The sequence below is a fragment of the Acanthochromis polyacanthus genome, chromosome 1 (assembly GCF_021347895.1).
Source record: "Acanthochromis polyacanthus isolate Apoly-LR-REF ecotype Palm Island chromosome 1, KAUST_Apoly_ChrSc, whole genome shotgun sequence".
Classification (NCBI taxonomy): Eukaryota; Metazoa; Chordata; class Actinopteri; family Pomacentridae; genus Acanthochromis; species Acanthochromis polyacanthus.
In genome coordinates, this window is record NC_067113.1 from 50,353,819 (window position 1) to 50,371,281 (window position 17,463).

At 37.9% G+C, this 17,463-nt stretch overlaps 2 protein-coding genes across 2 annotated transcripts in view; both read right to left on the minus strand.

The window, feature by feature from the left end:
- Nucleotides 1-2,268: 2,268 nt before the first annotated feature.
- Nucleotides 2,269-5,773, minus strand: mrpl42 (mitochondrial ribosomal protein L42). The gene is made up of 5 exons (XM_022210752.2): nucleotides 5,619-5,773; nucleotides 3,715-3,772; nucleotides 3,190-3,274; nucleotides 2,495-2,658; nucleotides 2,269-2,373 (listed from the first exon to the last, which is right to left on the minus strand). The coding sequence occupies exons 1-5, from the start codon at nucleotides 5,695-5,697 to the stop codon at nucleotides 2,325-2,327; spliced, it is 435 nt and encodes a 144-aa protein (XP_022066444.1). The 5' UTR covers nucleotides 5,698-5,773; the 3' UTR covers nucleotides 2,269-2,324.
- Nucleotides 5,774-6,755: 982 nt separating this feature from the next.
- adipor2 (adiponectin receptor 2) overlaps nucleotides 6,756-17,463 on the minus strand; it is a 37,863-nt gene continuing 27,155 nt past the window's right edge. Inside the window, exons 4-9 of the mRNA XM_022210737.2 lie at nucleotides 15,759-15,926; nucleotides 14,578-14,749; nucleotides 12,049-12,235; nucleotides 11,107-11,294; nucleotides 9,307-9,500; nucleotides 6,756-8,995 (exon numbers count right to left, since the gene is read on the minus strand). Of these exons, the coding sequence (XP_022066429.1) occupies nucleotides 8,867-8,995; nucleotides 9,307-9,500; nucleotides 11,107-11,294; nucleotides 12,049-12,235; nucleotides 14,578-14,749; nucleotides 15,759-15,926 (1,038 nt within the window). The 3' untranslated portion in view covers nucleotides 6,756-8,866. The remainder of the gene's footprint in view (nucleotides 8,996-9,306; nucleotides 9,501-11,106; nucleotides 11,295-12,048; nucleotides 12,236-14,577; nucleotides 14,750-15,758; nucleotides 15,927-17,463) is intronic.

A 17,463-nucleotide genomic window follows, 5' to 3' on the forward strand; every position in this document is an offset into this window, starting at 1 on the left:
GTCCGAAAATGGACAAAAATATCATAGTTTAGTATGTCGTCCGAAAATGGACAAAAATATCATAGTTTAGTATTTCATCTGAAAATGGACAAAAAACGTCATAGTTTAGTATGTCGTCCGAAAATCAACAAAAAAATCATGGTTTACTATGTCGTCCGAAAATGGACAAAAACCGTCAATTTTGTCCGAAAGTGGACAAAAATATCATAGTTTACTATGTTGTCCGAAAATGGACAAAAAACATCATAGTTTAGTATCTCGTCTGAAAAGGGACAAAAAACGTCACAGTTCAGTATGTCGTCTGAAAATGGACAAAAAACGTCATAAATTACTATGTCGTCCGAAAATGGATAAAAAAAACGTCATAGTATGTCGTCTGAAAATGGACAAAAAATTTCTAGTTGAGTGTATTGTCCGAAAATGGCCAAAAAACGTCATCGTTTAGTATGTCGTACAAAAATGAATAAAAAACGTCATAGTTTATTATGTCATCCGAAAATGGACAAAAAACGTCATAGTTTACTATGTTGTCCGAAAATGGACAAAAACATCATAGTTTAGTATGTCGCCTGAAAATGGACAAAAAAGTCATAGTTTTGTACATTGGCTGAAAATGGACAAAAAACATCATAAATCACTATGTCGTCCGAAAATGGACAAAAAAATGTCATAGTTTAGTATGTCATCCGAAAATGGACAAAAACGTCATATTTAAGTATGTCGTCTGATCATGGACAAAGGTGAACACTTAACGATCGCAAACTAACACAGAACTACTCAACAACTTTTAGATTTTCAGCCCTCACACTGTCGAAAAGTTCAAACTAAGAGAGACCTACTCAGGAACTTACAAAATTTCAGTCCTTGGACTGTTGAAAGGTTCAAACTAACAGGTATCTACTCAGAAACTTAGAAAATATCAGCCCTCAGACTGTTTAAAAGCTCAAACTAACAGAGATCTACTGTGGGACTGAGAAAATTTCAGCCCTCAGACTGTGTGAAAGCTCAGGGGCCTGTTTCACGAAGCAGGTTTATTGAAAACTCTGAGTTTGTTAACCCTGAAATGAGGGAAACTCAGAGTTTTCTACCTCAGAGTAGATCAAATCAGAGTTGAGGATGAAACTCAGAGTTTCTTGAACCTGCTTCGTGAAACAGGCCCCAGGTTGTGTGGAGAGTGATCATAAACTTTCTACCGCCACACTGAAAAAAATTCTTCTATGGGGTTCAAGAAGGGCTAGTATGGAGGTAAAAACAGCACAGACATCCTAATATGTGGAGTGAACCACGCAGTCACATGGATTGTTTTGACATTTAATAACCGAGCCCTGAAATTAAATTACAGTTGTGGATTTCTGTCATTTAGTCTGGACTAGACAAATAACAGCAGCATAAATCTCAAACGTCCTATGAGGATTTTGGATTGAGGTTTCTCACTTGACAATGACCAAGTAATGAGATTTAGGTTGGTTTAAAGGAATATTCCACCTTAAATCATTGAATGTTGACCTAAAAGGTTGGACCTGAGGGGCCGATTAAAAGGAATATTCCACCTAAAACCTCAACTAGGGCAGTATGTGTCGCAGCGACAGCAGAAAGAGGTCCTCTCTGAGTGGAAGAACAGTGTCCGAGTGGCAGCTCCCTTTCTGCTCTTACCTTACTCACGAAACCCAAGTCCCATGGAGGACTCGAGTAGTTGACATTTCCTGCCGAAAACTTCTCTTTTTCAGCTTTCTTCCACGTCCAATCACTCCCGACCCAGTTTTGTTTTTGACCCTTTTTCCAAGCTTTGACCAATCCGAGAACATGAAGTACATCATCGGCAGAGTAACCGATGGAGGGAAAACCACCCTCACCAACCGCCTGATCAAGAACCTGCCCAACTGCTGTGTGGTCCATCAGAATGATTTCTTCAAGCCCCAAGATCAGATTGAAGTTGGTGAAGATGGCTTTAAGCAGTACGATGTCATCACTGCGCTGGACACGGACACTATGATGACTATGATCCGTGCATGGCTGGAGAACCTTCTGTGAATGTAACCATTTGCCTTTTTTTCTCAATTTTTCTTCACTCGCCACTGAAAAAACCCATCAAGAAACAAATACGATGTACTGCCACCAATCTGTTGTTCTATATGTGGAAAGCTTCTAAATCTAGTGTTGGATGTTTATACAGTATCGTGCCAGACTACAGAAGATGCTGGTATCCTTATAAAGCCAAGTAATAGTTTTACTGTAGCAGCACAGTCACAAGAACTCGTAACAACCAACTTCATATTTAACAGTTTATTGTGACAAGAAAACAAGTCTAATTTGCAGTTTGGTGACTATCTGTCCTTTGGAGGGGGGTCCTTCTTCATGCGTCTCCTGTGATACCTGTGAACAGTGAAATTAATATTCATTAGTTTGTGCAGTCGTTTCCTGCAGAAAATGAAAAATCTCCTGACAACGTGGCATTGAAGGACTTTGTTAACAAGTGTATTAAATGTGTGCTTACTGTCCGAATGGATAAAATCGGTGTTTGGTGGTGAAAAACATCTTGCTCAGCTCTTCTATAGTGGGTCCCTGTTTGTCCTTCAGCACCTCCTTGCTGAGGTGGGCCTTTAAAACCTGATCGTGGGTCTCGGCTACGTTGGTCAGGGGGTCCGGTCGGTCTATGGGCTGCAACGATTTATGGAAAAGCAGTTTGATCCAACACATTCGCTTATTTTGTCATTATCCGATGTTTTCGTACAATTCTGCAGCAATTTCCATCATATACTGTGTACTGTGTACAATTCACAAAATTCTCACTTACAGATGATATTGTCCCTTTCTGTATTTAAATATTAACTGAGAGCCGTTTCATGGGACGGTTTGTGAGCAGAGGAGACCTGATTTAGAGTAATACTCTCAAAACAGTTTTGCAAAACCCAGAAAGACTGAACCTGACATATTTTTCATGTTGGACGGGTTAGGAGAGACAACTCTGATGGATACTTTCTCTTTGTGAATCTGCTTTCTATTAGGGCTATCAAAGACAAAATGTCGTAGGTCGATGACGTCATAAACTGAGGACTCACTATACTAAAATGAACTCCTGAAACACTGAACTCCAGAAAATCTGCTCAATAAAATGACGGAGGATAAATTTCTTTGGCTAACCTCACACAATGAGACTCATTAATATGAAACCAATAAATACTCTCTTACCTGGGTGAGCTCATAAGGGATTTCGACAGTGGGATGGAAGCACACTATGGTTTTCCCGTCTGATGTCACACCGATTTCCACATTACTGAATCCAAGAGATCAGAAGATTAGTGACGAAATCACAACATAGCTTTTCTAACAAGTACAACTTCAAAACTTGATGACAGCCCCTAATATTCCTCAGACTAGATTGCAAAACTCACACGCTATGCTGAGAGATGCCTTGGAAAAGATCCAACATGTTTCCGGAGTTACATTTATAAATAGCATGATCAAACATTTCATAGAAAATCTTATTTCTAAGTACTGGTAACCACTTTACAGCTCCTCCTGCACAATCTATAAGCTTAAACTGGCTCCTCAACAGCACTACATCTCTTTGCTTATCTGTACAACAAGTAGAATAACTTCATTTATTTCTTGAAAAACTAAAATGGAATGTTTTTTGAGGGGTTTTAATAAAATAGTCATAGAAATAGGTGCACTGCCACTCATGAATTCAAACCATCATTGTGATTAATGTACCAGTTAGGATCATCAAGTGAAGAAGCGCTGGACTTCTGTCTCAATGGCACCAAACAAGCTGCAACAGAAAACCAAACACAGATTTAATATATATGCAACATGATTTGTTAGATAAATGGACATGTTACTTAAAGATGGCCTAAGACAAGACATAAACAATGTAATGTGACTGGTTAACTGTTACAAGAAGAGGAGACAGTTTCTAGCCTGTGTTACTTTTCCGGTCACTCAATAAGGCACGAGTGCTGTTAGGATGACACATCGGTGTCCTCAGCCGACCTCCTAACTAAATACTTTCAAGATATTTCAGGATAAAATGAGCAACTGCTTCCATTCCACTTTCTTTCTCTGCTAACTTCAAAACTTGTGGCCTGGTTTGAAAGGCACATTATATAAAAAGAATAAAAAAGCAAAAATGTCCCTATGCATTAGAGCCAGAAACTGTAAAAGAATCTTCGCCTTGAACTTATGGTTGACATGTGGTTTCACGTATTTATATAAATCTGAATTTGAACAAAATGTGCTTGGAAAATAATCAACGTCCAGGTAAATATAAACAAATAATCACATAATTCATTTTGTAGAAGCAACACTTTCTACAGCTCAAGCGTATTCACTCAGGATAAATCTAAAAATGGGTAGTTTAGGCAGCAGCATCCTCATCTGTGGAGTTACGAGGTAAAATCAAAACCATCAACATGGCAGTCTGGTTGACGTCATGCTCACGCCTTAAGCTTACAAATATTGTCAAATACATATTTCTAAAGCACAATGAATGGCAGATATGATTTAGACACGATAAAACACTTTCTGGTGGAGCAACATAACACACCAGTCATCAAATTAAAAGCTTTGATACGAGGTGAAGGTCACTTTTAAATGGCAGCGTGATCAGTTTTTCCTCACTCCAGTCGCATTTAAAGTGTCCATACAGCGAGGTTAAACCAAAAAAAACCCCTCATTTTAATAACGATAATGATGTGCAGTCCTATATTAAGATATATATATATATATATATATATGCACACACACACACACACGCTTTAAATCTGGATATTTCATCAAAATTGTGATGATGCATGCAAGTGTCTGCAAAAAATCCTGATAAATAAGTTGCTTGTTGCTTGAACAGAGTCAGTACAAAAAATAACATTCAGAGGGGAAAAATGCACAAAATTGATCAAATAAATAACATATGGTTATAAAATGTGACTTTAGTTCCTTCTAAAAAGTAGATCTAAATGATGGTGATTTACCTCCAGCAGGTACAGTTTCATACTACAGTCCTCTTCCCTGTTCTAGTGGTTTTCTTTAAGATCTCAACGATTTTTATTTGTAAATACAATATTGTCTTTTAAACACCTTCTTCAAACGTTCTTTAATCAAAACTCTTAAATAAATATTTTGTGGCTGTGTTATACTATTCCTTTTGTTTAATAAATTAACTATTTCAATAATTATATTTTCATATTTTTACATTTTCTGGCTGGTTCTACTTTTCTCTGAACTCTGGTTTATTTATTGCTGGTTTTAGCTTACATTGTTCTTGTTTTTCTGCATCTCCTTTTGGTGTTAATATGTAAAGACATCACGTTTATTATCACTGATTTTAACTGTTTTTGAAGTGTTGACAGTTTCTGTTTTCTTGAAGCTACACTATTCTAGCCTAGCTTAGCTAGACTGTATTCCCGTTATTCTGCACACAAAATATATCTTTGATTGTAAAAAAAAACAAAACAAACATTTAAAGCGAGGCAGATATCAGAGATTACAGCTGAACTTGTTGTCAAGGTTAGCCTCTGTTAGCTGCTGTTAGCGTTTCCCTCCGTCGATGTGTCAGAATCCGTAAAATGAGTGAAACTAAAACGACTCAAAGGGGAAATAACCAAAACCAGAGCACTTACTCTGAACACATCGCAATGTGCTGCCGTTGGAGAGTCTTGTTAAGAGACTGTGAAGTTTACACAAACGACCCGACGCCATGCTCGCTTAATTTGGATGGTGCGTCAATGTAATAGTTCCGACTTAGCGCTCCGACTCAGCTTTTTTTTGTTCCGCGTCAATCCTGACCTTTCCAGCAAATTTAGATAAATAAATATTACCGATTTATATCGTTCATAATGAACCAACAGTTGTGTCTTTAGGGTTTTAGGGAATTTATATAGTTCAGTCAAATGTCGTAACTGCTCAATACAGAACTGTTTTTATGTAATACTACCCCTCCACTCACTCAATGACAGTTAGATAAATTCATTTCAAAATACACCCAAGTGCAATTCATTGTGAATATATTTTTAAATTTGTGTTGTTAGTATCCTTGTGTTCTTCCGTTTTTCTTATTTATATTGTATATATAGTTTATATATATATATATATATAAATGACAAATAAAATCAGCACTAGGGATTACTCAATGCAAATAAATACATAAATACAGCCTTTAGGGCACATTTTAGTGCTTCAGAAAGAGGAATTTGAACAAAGACACAATTGCAGCAAGGGATCTGACTGATTGCATTTGAAATTTAGAACATGACATATTTTTTGGTATAAATTTTTTTAATTAGTTTAATTTTCTTACCTTTTCTTACCCCCCCCCCCCTCCAAGTGTTATTGTTACCTGACATTTATGCAAATAAACCATAAGAAACTTAATTTAAGTCCAGTGAACTTGATGCCTTTTCTGCATCTGGAGCTTAAACTACAAGTTAGATATATGAACTCTGACTCAAAAAGAAATAAGCATTTATCCAGGTACTTTTTGTTGTCTATAGTTTTCTAAAATACATTAAAAAATGTCCGTCACTAACTTTTCTAGGCAGAAAAGTAACTGATTCTCACATTTGTGATCACATTTCCTACATTTATTGATGCAAAATTAGGAAATTGAGGCCAGCAAATGCTAAATGTATTCTTGTTTTTAGCAAATCTTCATAAATGATTTACTTTATTATAAGAACAATAACATACAATACAGGAGAGTAGCTCATTATGTGTGATTTGGTGTTGTGCAGATATTAACCACTAGGAAGACAAAGTGACAGATTCAAAAAACCTTTTTATTAGAACAATACAGCAGATATAAAGGTCTGTTGCAATCAAACACTCCCATCAGAACGGAACGTGTGCTTCAACAGACAATATGCCCCCCCCAAGAGAAATAAATTATTATAAACTAAATAAAATTGAAACAGAAAATGAGCCAAAAGAAAAGAAAAATGAGACAGTGAAAATAAGATCTTTTTCTTCTTCTTCTAAGCAAAGCGAAATGCAAAGAAGACACGCAGGTCAATCAACTCGTTGTTTAGCAAACCTAAATTTCAAACAATCATAGAAATACAAGCTGAGAATATAGTATTTATATATATAAGTGTTTTCACTGTGCAGGTGTAAGATTTTGGTATTGCCAGAAAACACAAATGCAAAGTTCACCATATTTTAATCTCTCAGGATCTGAGACTTATTCACGAGCCCTTAAAGTAGATGGAACTTTTTCAGAACGTTGTCAGATTGTTTGAGGAAACTTCTTGTTGTTTTAATTTTTTTGTGTTTTTATGGTGAAAGAGACTTCCTGCCCTGCCCCCACCTCACCTGATGATCTCTGGCTGAGCAAACACAAATCAATGAAAAAGAAGAAAGTGAACTTAAAGCTTGAAGTATAATGATAACAGCAGTGGATAAATAAAAATACAACTCAATCAAAAAAAAAGAAAAGAAAAATAAACAGACAGATTAAACTTGTTCTGTATTGAGGTGAATCTTATCCAGAGGAGGAGGAACATGAACTGCATCTGTACTGAAGTAACTGCAGTTTCACCAACAGGATATAATCGACTCTGGGGCCTTTTTTATTATAAAAAAATATCATAGCTATCCTTGATGTGTTTCAATAAATCATTTAAGGGCATGGTATAGAAAAAATAAACTGGCGGAATACAAATTTATCTTTTAGACACATCAGACAATTTACAGTAAAATAAATGAACCGCTACATATCTTGATCTTTTTCATAGTTTTTGATTTTGGTTTCGCACAAATCTGCGAGTCTAATTTAAGAATCGCTGCAGATTGAACTCAAAAGTGACTCCAGGACAGTAATTCTGTCGTCTCCTCGCTAATTTGAGGTTTTTACACCAGAAAAGTGACTCTGAGTTGTCACTTCCCGCCTACACTGGAGACAAAACCAGTGAGTTTCAAAGCTTGTTAAAGATTCAGGTGTTGTGCCTTTTGTTCCTTCTCAAATTCCACTTTTTATCGTCACGTTTACGGACTAAATAAAGTTTTTTGAAGCACCAATCGCAGAATATTTCCTCCACTGCAAGAACAAGTGCAGATATAAGCCCTCTCCTCCTCACCTTTTACTCGATTTATCGTCCAACATATTCATTTATTCTTGCCATCATTTTATAGCATCTTTTTTTAATTATTTTTTAATATATATTTAATACAAATTTATAACCCAAAATTTAGAAATCTTATTTACATGGAAAAGTTTTTTTTGTGTGTTTTTCTTTTTAACTTTTAAAAGTGACTATTAACCCATCACCCACCCCGTTTCCCAGCATCCCCCAACCCCTTGCAAACTTTTACAATCGAGGAAGAAATCCAAGATGTTTTTCACTCGGTTCTTTCACATGTTTTCACATCTGAATGCTCCAAAAAGTGACTTGGAAAACAGCATTCGACAAAAAAAGCAACACCCCAAAATGTTTTTTTTTCTTTTAAAGCCACAATTATGCTTCCTCTTGAAATCAAACCATTAATTCTAGAATAAAATGTAGAATTACTGAATGGAGGTTTTGAACGTGTCGCTTCCTCCCGAACAACAGGAGACACTTCCAGGACAGTCTCAAAAACGGCTTCATAAAACTCTCAGAGGTGGTTTTATAATCGAAGCAACAGAGCCAGGGGAGGTGGGGATGGACAGACAGACAGACGGAAGAAAAACCCTCGTCAGTCAGTTTAACAGCGCCCCCTGGGAGGCTGTCCTGTGTATTACAGACACACAGCGGGAAGCCACTTCGGTTTCAGTTTTGGGGGGATGGAGATCATGTGTGTGTTTAAGGAGCGAGTGTGATTCTGTGCATATTAATAAAACCAGTGCCTCCCCAAAAACATGTGTGTCAGTGGATGAGTGACTCAGTGTTCTGCGTTAGAGGGTGCCGTCCTCGGCGCAGCCAGCTCCTGCCGTGTACCGAAACTCCTGCAGGTTGGAGACACCGTGAAAGTGAACGAAAGCCCCAGCGACCACCAAAATGTGGAACAACTGGTGGGAGTGGAACTATGAAAGAGAAAGAAAGAAAGGCAGAGGAAGAGGAGAGTAAATTACATGTGTGTGATGAAGAAACATAAAAGAAAAACTGTTTCATTTTGCAGACGATTTTATCCAAAGCTTAGATATAACACAGGGTAGGCAGGGCAGCACTAAGGACTTTGTCTAAAGGTCCTCACTGGACAACTGCGCACTGACTGGGATTGGAACCACCAATCTCCTGTGCTAAAGTCAGGGGTGCTAATCACTGAGCTATCCAGCTGCTATAATGTGAACGCAAAATGTGAATAAAAAGGGGAATAAACAATCCAAACACCCACCCAGATGTCACACTTTCCAGGGAAGAACCTCTCAGGGATGCGAGCGGCGTAGAGACAAGCTCCGGTGATGTAGAGCGTCGCCATGAGCAGCAGCCAGCCCATCTGACCGATGGTGGTCGCTTTGATCAGACCCTCGCTGATGACAAAGTGCAGGGTGGGAACGACACCGCTCAGACCCAGACCCACAAACACACCTGAACAGAGAGAGCACATGAAGACATTAGAGAACCAACGCAACAAGAACATATACACACACTAATGTTCAAAAGTTTGGGGTCACTCAGACAATTTCTTGTTTTCTATGAAAAAATACTTTTATTCATGTACTAACATAATTACACAAGGGTTTTCTAATCATCAATGAGCCTTTCAACACCATTAGCTAACACAATGTAGCATTAGAACACAGTAGTGATGATTGCTGGAAATGTTCCTCTGCACCCCTATGGAGATGTTCCATTAAAAATCAGCTGTTTCCAGCTAGAATAGTCATTTAGCACATTAACAATGTCTAGACTGTATCTATGATCAATTTAATCTTATCTTATTTGAAAAATAAGCTTTTCTTTCAAAATAAGAAAATTTGTAAATGACCCCAAACTTTTGAGCCGCAGTGTAAATATTTAGAAAACCAAGATTTAAACAAATTCAACCCTGCAGGACAACAAGGTGGTAATGATATATTCTCACATTATACAGCTATTCTGCTGATTTTATGAAAAAAAAGTGGCTTATTTACAAAACCAGCAGATGCCAAGTCACATTAGAATATATTCTGAGCCATGCTTCTGTCCACCCGACCAATTAAAGTCCGCTATTCGCTCGTTTTTAGCTCTGTTTTTGTGCTTTACTGACTCCTGAAGCACATGTCTGGTTCTTCAGCTGCTAAACGGTTCGTTATGTTTAGCAGCTAGCTGCTAACTCCGCCTGTCTACTGTTTAATGACAGGCAGTTAGCGTGGTACTGCTGCATCTGGAAACAACACTGATGAGAGCGGTGACACTGAACCAAAGCAGCAAATTTGTGGGTCACAAAAGCAAATCAGTAATCAAGGAACCAGTGGGACTTTTCTCCATGGATTCATCACTCTGACTGACCTCTTTCCCCAACATAAAATATGGATGAGAGCAGCTTTAACCCTCGAAACTCCAAGTAGTTTTTGGGGCATTTTTTCCACTCATTGTTCCCTTCAACATAACATCCTGGACTTCTATGGAAACAACACAACCACTAGAAGAAGAGGGAACTTCAGCATGTCTGTTGTGGTGTATTACACAGTTATAGAACAATAAATCATAAAAAAATGATTTTGTGTGATTATTTTCAGCAAAAAAGGTACGACATTCTTCCAAACAGGTGTGATCAATACTGAAAAAAATAACATGCAACTCAGGCCGGTTCAGCTGAAAAGTCCCTGATTTTCTGTGGCATGACTGTAAGTTACAGATGAGTCACTCGTGTCTTCATGGTTGTGCAAAAAAGTGCTGAATTTTTTGTTTGTTGCAGGATCTGATGAGAGTAAATGGTTTACTCTCTGGGATGTTTTAAATGAGACACATGGAATTAATAGACTTTGATCAAATGTCACAATTTTAAGCTTCGATTTGGTTACTAGCATGTCACAGATGAGCAGGTCAGGGAAAAGTTGAAAATCTGATCATTCTTCACCGTATCTTTCTCTGATAAAAGGCGTGATAATGGCTATTTTGTAAAGCATGTCCTCTAACCTGGGTTTTGGGGTTCAGACTGAAGCAGTAAAAGATAAATGATGAAATATATCGTGTAACTATTTCACTCTACCTGCTCTGACTCCTCTGTACTGCGGCGTGGCGAAGAAGTCGCACTGGGAGACGGTGATGGCGGCCAGTCCCAGTGTGCACACCACTATCAGGTAGATGAAGCAGGGCTGAGGGGAGCAGTAGAAGGAGTAATACAGCCAGGGCACGAAGGAGCCCATGATCAGGAAGGCGATCCCACTGTAGTCCAACCTGGAGACAAACATAGAGTAGAGGATTCCAGATGCAGCTCACAACACAGTTAACTATCTACTGGCTTTAGTACTCCACTAAGGAACGTGGCCGAGTTATGAAACGATCTCTGGTCTGTCTGTCTGTCTGTCTGTCACATTACTCAAAAACAGATTGACAGATTTGGATGAAATTTTCAGGGAAGGTCAGAAATGACACAAGGATCAAGTGATCAGATTTTGGGAGTGATGCAGCTTATAGTCTGGATCCACAGATTTGTTAAAGATTTCTGCATCATTATGAGATAGCAGCATGTCGTCACTGTAACTCCGACAACAAATGAACACTAAATCAGCTGCCTGCTGACGATCACATGATTGCGATTCTACTACAAATCCACCGCTGTGGACTTATCGGGACTTAACCAGTGGAAATGATACAAGGAAGAGTTGAAAAAATTGTGGGGGTGTTACTGAGTCCCATCAATTCCCGCCGCCTGCTACTTATTTAAGTCACCAGAAACAGTATCCGTACATAACGTACACATGCATAACACACACCTGTACTTAGCACAACTCATCTTGTTTGTGGGTTCATCTATATTAAATGATCAAATTCTATGTTGCCGTGATTTCTGATTATCAATAACTAATAAACAAATGCTGCATTTCTGGCAATGCCATATGAGAGAATGAACAGCCTACTCCAATCTCTGAGTGCGTTTCTAGTTATATTTGAGCTTTGAGGACATTTTCTGCTGCAGAATCTTTCTTACTTGGAGAAGACTCTGGACACGCCCTCCGAGTGGCAGTAGACGGTGTGGAAGAGCCAGGAGAAGGAGAGGCAGAGGATGGCTCCCAGGAAAAACATCCCGATCACCACCTTCTCCTGGACCGGCGCCACGAAAGACATGTTGGGTCTGAACATGTACATCAGACCCAGACAGAGGAAAAACAAACAACCTGGAAACAGGTACAGAGCAAGAGACAGAAGGAAAGACAAGAAGACAGTGTGAGAACACTTGAGTGATATTAACAAAGACAAAGAAGTGCAAACATGTCTGTACTGGATTAATAACAACTGCCAGCTTGTTTTCAGTTGCCATGCCGCAGTGTCTCAGTACAGAATCTAAAAGTTTCAGGTATAGTAGTAAGATGTGTTAATTTCCTTATGTTTCATTAAATAAAACTAACTTAAACCAATCAATATTAGTCTCAATATTTCCCAACACTGAGGTGCACCTTCTCTCTCACACCACTGGGTGGGAGCAGTGAGATAAAAAAAAGTCATTTACAATCCAGGAGTGAATTACAAAAGGCACAGAAACAAAACGGGGTGGAAACCAAAGTTAGCATAACACGAATCAAACTAATTCCAAGTCGCCAACCTAAAATCAAAAATAATGTCCTGGATTTGCTGGATTTAATTTGTTTACAAAAAGCAGCAGCTCAGCTTTCGACACAGTTCTTACACAAAAGGTAATGAGCCAGACAGTGTAGGATTTTGGTTAGCTAACAAGTCAGGATAAATATGAAGATTAACTCCAGGATAAACGAAGTGAAGTAATACATGACGGAAATAGACATAGAGAAACAAAGAACAATATACTCTTGAAACTTTAAATATCCAGGATCTAAAACATAATCTGCTGCTGTAATACGGTGTGTGGTCTTCTGTCATTTCATCACGCCTCCTCACTTCTTGTAGGGAAAACATTAAGATCAGTATTTAAGGTGAAACTAAGCTAAGAGATTGAGGTTAGAAACAACCAAAAAATGCACAATGTCCACATTGGAGAGAGGGACACTAGATGATAATACAAGGTCTGATCAGTTGGAGCGAAAACTGACTGAACAAGATCAAAAGAATCTGTAAGGTTCAGGAAAAATCAGTTTTGAATTGCATTAGATGTGAAAATCAACTAAAATAAATACTTTATCTGAATGAGGGGCCATTAATGATAAAAGATTTGCGAACTCATGAATTCAATCACTCTTAGCTGTAGGAGGCTTATACATAAGAGCACATAAAACAGAGTAACGGCATTAATCACTACAATTTGCACCTCAAAGGTATATTTTTTTCTACACTACTGTTCAAAAGTTTGGGGTCTCAGAAATGTCCTTATTTTTGAAAGAAAAACTTTTTTTTTCAGTGAAGATAATATTAAATTAATCAGAAATACAGTCATTGTTAATGTGAATGGTAGTGCATAAATAAGTGTCTCATATAAATATGACTCGACTTAAAGTGCTTCCGTTTGTTTAATTTATGTTTGGATCAGAGTTACGGAAAAGTTGAGAAAATTCTCCTACGTCTTAAGCCAAATACATTTTTTAAAACCAGTGCAATGTCACAAGGCTGATAACTGAGCTTCTGAGGAATCTTGGTTTTTCACACAAATGCGGACACGTACTTACAGAAAATTGAGAAAATGTTTACTGAACTTTGCCATAAAGTGATTCCCTGCCTTAGTCGAGGAATCATGCTAAAGCCTCTCAACCTCAAGCAGTTTTCTCCTGTTATATTTTTTACTAACTGTGAGTTTCTTTTTCACTGCAATATAAAGTCCTGCATGCCTTTGGAAACAGTACAAACACAGCTTCAATGAGAGAGAACTCAGAGATGCCTTTTGTAGAGACTAACAGAAACATAATACCACACATCATTAAAAAATGACAACTGAATTTCTGTGATAATTCACTTTAAAAAATTTTAAAAATTAATTTGAATCAACATGTGCCCACAGTTGCTACTTAGTACTACAAAAACAATGGTGACTGAACACTGTAGATATTTAAGTAATTACATTTTTAATTTGATTCTGTCTTTGTCTCCAATCTGCTCGGTGTAAGCACAGCCTGCATTTCTGCCCAATTTAACTAAAAGGACCAGAATTTTTGCCACACGACTGTTGGTTGCAGCTCAGTCACTAACAGCTTAACGGATGTGCTGACGTACACAGAATTATTTGTTTTTTATGGAAACCGATTAGAGAATAGATTGTATTTTTGATTCATTTTAAATGACGCATGTTGAAAAGAGTGATTTTGATAAAGTATCCTGATGTGAAGCTTAGACTGGGTTTATCTTTATTACGGAAAGGCACATTGCTGATGAATAGTTTAACAGCTGTCTAGAGGCTGATAATCTGATAATACTTTATGATTTTACAGTTGCTGTCTGTGATAAATGATGTCATTTTGATGATTTTTCCAAAGATAATTCGATTTTCAAACCAGTCAGCAGGTTGTGGGGGTTCATAGTGTTACTACAGGTGTTGGTGAGAATGTGTGTTTCTTACCTAGCAGGTGTGTCCAGATGTTTCCCGTCTCCGTGTGAATTCTAAAAATGCTCTTGAAGCAGGCGCGAAATGAAGGCATGGGCGGCCTGTGGCCATGAAGCAGGAAGTCGTTGTCCTTCAGCCAATCCGGGAGCACGTCGTGAGGTATGACGCGCCACCGACCCTCCCACACCTGATTGGTTAATAAACGACATAAAAACATCTGAAGCTGGGAAGAAGAGTCTGGAGGCTGGTGGAAAATGTTAACAAGAAAATGGTTCTAATCAAATCTAAAGCTTCCTCATGAGTTTCAGCAGCTGGCTGTTTACTAGATGCCCTCAAAACAGGATGCGTGTGTGCTTGCGTGTACAGTATGTGATCACGAGTGTGTGTAGTGTAGGTGCCAGTGTCAAATGAACAGCATCAGTGTCAAGTGATGTAAATAAATAAATAAATAAAGTGAAGTCTGATATGGCAAAACACCCCCAATACAGAGAGGAAAGAGAGAAAAGCCTCGGACAGTTTCTCTCCTGTGATTAATTCCACTAATTTACAACCTGCTGTTTGCAATTTCAGCAGACTCTCAGTGTGTCTCCAAGTTCATAAAACTGCGTTCCAGCAGTGTCCTCGCAAAAACAGACCAACTCTGAATGTCTGCAGTGCCTACTTGTTTATTTCAAAATAACGTGACATGTTTGATTGAGAAAAGTCCCGACAGGATACATCCCAGAAGTTGTTACGAAATCCAACGAAACCACAACTATGTTTCAAACAGTTGTTGGCAAAGTGAATGTCAGAAGAATGTGTTGGCTTGACTAACTTTATGTTCTTAAACTACACAGTAAGACACTTTCTTTTCTCTTGAAAACTGGTGGATTTTTTCCCATGTATTTGGACATTTTCCAGTTTGGCTTATACCCAGACTTACGAAAGGTATCAATAAAGTACAACTTAATAGGAGATAAAAAGTGATGTGCAAAGTTTGTTCAGAACACAAAGCTCTATCTCTGTTGTTTTTATGGTTTTATTGGTTCCTTTTACTGTGTTGCTTTATTGAGAGCCGTGATAAAACTGCTTGTGTAAACCAAGCAGTTAATGTGGAGTGGAGTTAAAGGTGCGGTACTTCTAAACATCAGTACAGATGAAGATAAAGGGAAAGATTCAGGGGAAGTAGGTAGTTCAAGTGTTTATGCGTTCACTACCTTGTGTACAAACTCCTCCATCCTCTCCATGGCGTGATGAGCTTGAAGGAGTGGAGTCATCCCCATGAAACCTTCATCACTGCTCCTCTCATCCTCTTCCTGCTCTTTCTCTCCTTCTCTCCCTCTGCTGTCCTCTTCATTTATCCGTCTCTCCTCATCTGGGACAGTCTGAAAAGAAACAGACACACTGTTGAGATTATTTTTTATGACTGGTTGTCTCTCTCTCTTTTTAAACAGTCTTCATTTCTTTCATTCAAAGTGGAAGCCAGAAGAGGTGACCTTTAACATGAAGCTGTCATTTCAGACATGCGTGTCACTTTATTGATCCCAGCTTGCATAATTCCTCCTCTCACATGCAAATGAAATCCAGCATGGCAAGCGAACTTCCTACCGGGTTCATTATAGATCCTTTGGCAAAACCTGCTGCTGGCCAGTGACAACAACACAGATTCATCTTGAGGGTCATAAGACAACACAGACTGTGAAATAAGATTACATGTTGGGAAAATCTGCCCCGGGCTGCAACTATGTACTTCACACGACGACTTCAATACACTACGAATAGATAGAACCTGTTTGTTTACGTGTACTGAATGCTATAAAATGTAATTACAAGAAAAATGTCTCAAAGCCGTGTTTCCCAACCCTTTTTGAGTACAATATGCCACCTTAAAATACATGAAGAACTACTTGTGGCCTACTGTAATAACCTTATTATGAAATACCCATAAAGTTCTTCAGCTTCTGAGATTGAACAGCTTAAAACACATTTTAAAAAGGTAGAAATATACTATATTAAGGCAAGCAGTGGGTAAACACAATCTTTGGTATCTTAACCCCTCAGATTCATCTTAAGAATCCTTTAGATCAGGGGTGTCAAACTCATTTTAGTTCAGGGGCCACATTCAGCCCAGTTAGATCTCTAGTGGGCTGAAAAAGTAAAATCACAGCATAATAACCTATAAATAATGACAATACCACCCTTTTCCCTTTGTTTTGGTGCAAAACAGTATGTTCTGAAAATATTCACATTTAAGGAATTGGATTTTTTTTTTTTTTTACAAAACATCATGAACAACCTAAAATTTCTTCAGAAAAGTAAGTGCAATTTCAACACTATTATGACTCAGTTTATCTTTTACACATTAAAACTTACAGATCAAGTGTTTCTACAAAGGTACAAAACACTGAGTTATCTGGAACTGAACAATATAGTATTTTACTTTATGATCAACATGACAAAAGTCAGACAAAAAAATAAAAACAAGACTAAAGATTACAACAACAAGACACAATACAACAAAAGTGGGAAACAAAACAACAAAAAAATAGAAAAAAGATGCAAGCGGGACAAAAGGGAAACACAAAACAACAAAAATGAGACACAAAATGACAAAAAAAACATGATACAAGCAAAAAAAAGTCAGAAAAAGAAGACAAAAAACAGCAAAACAAGACAAAATATTACAAAAATTAGACACAAAACTACAAAAGAACAATGAGCAAGATAGTATTTTACTTTATTACAACTTGCCATGGTCTAGAAATTATTTAAAATTTATGGTTTTACAAATTTACAATAGGCAGTTTATGTCTTCTTCTCCGTAATTTTTACATTTTAGAAAGTCATCACAGGGGCCGGATTGGGACATCTGGTGAGCCTGTTTTGGCCCGCAGGCCGCATGTTTGACGCCTCTGCTTTAGA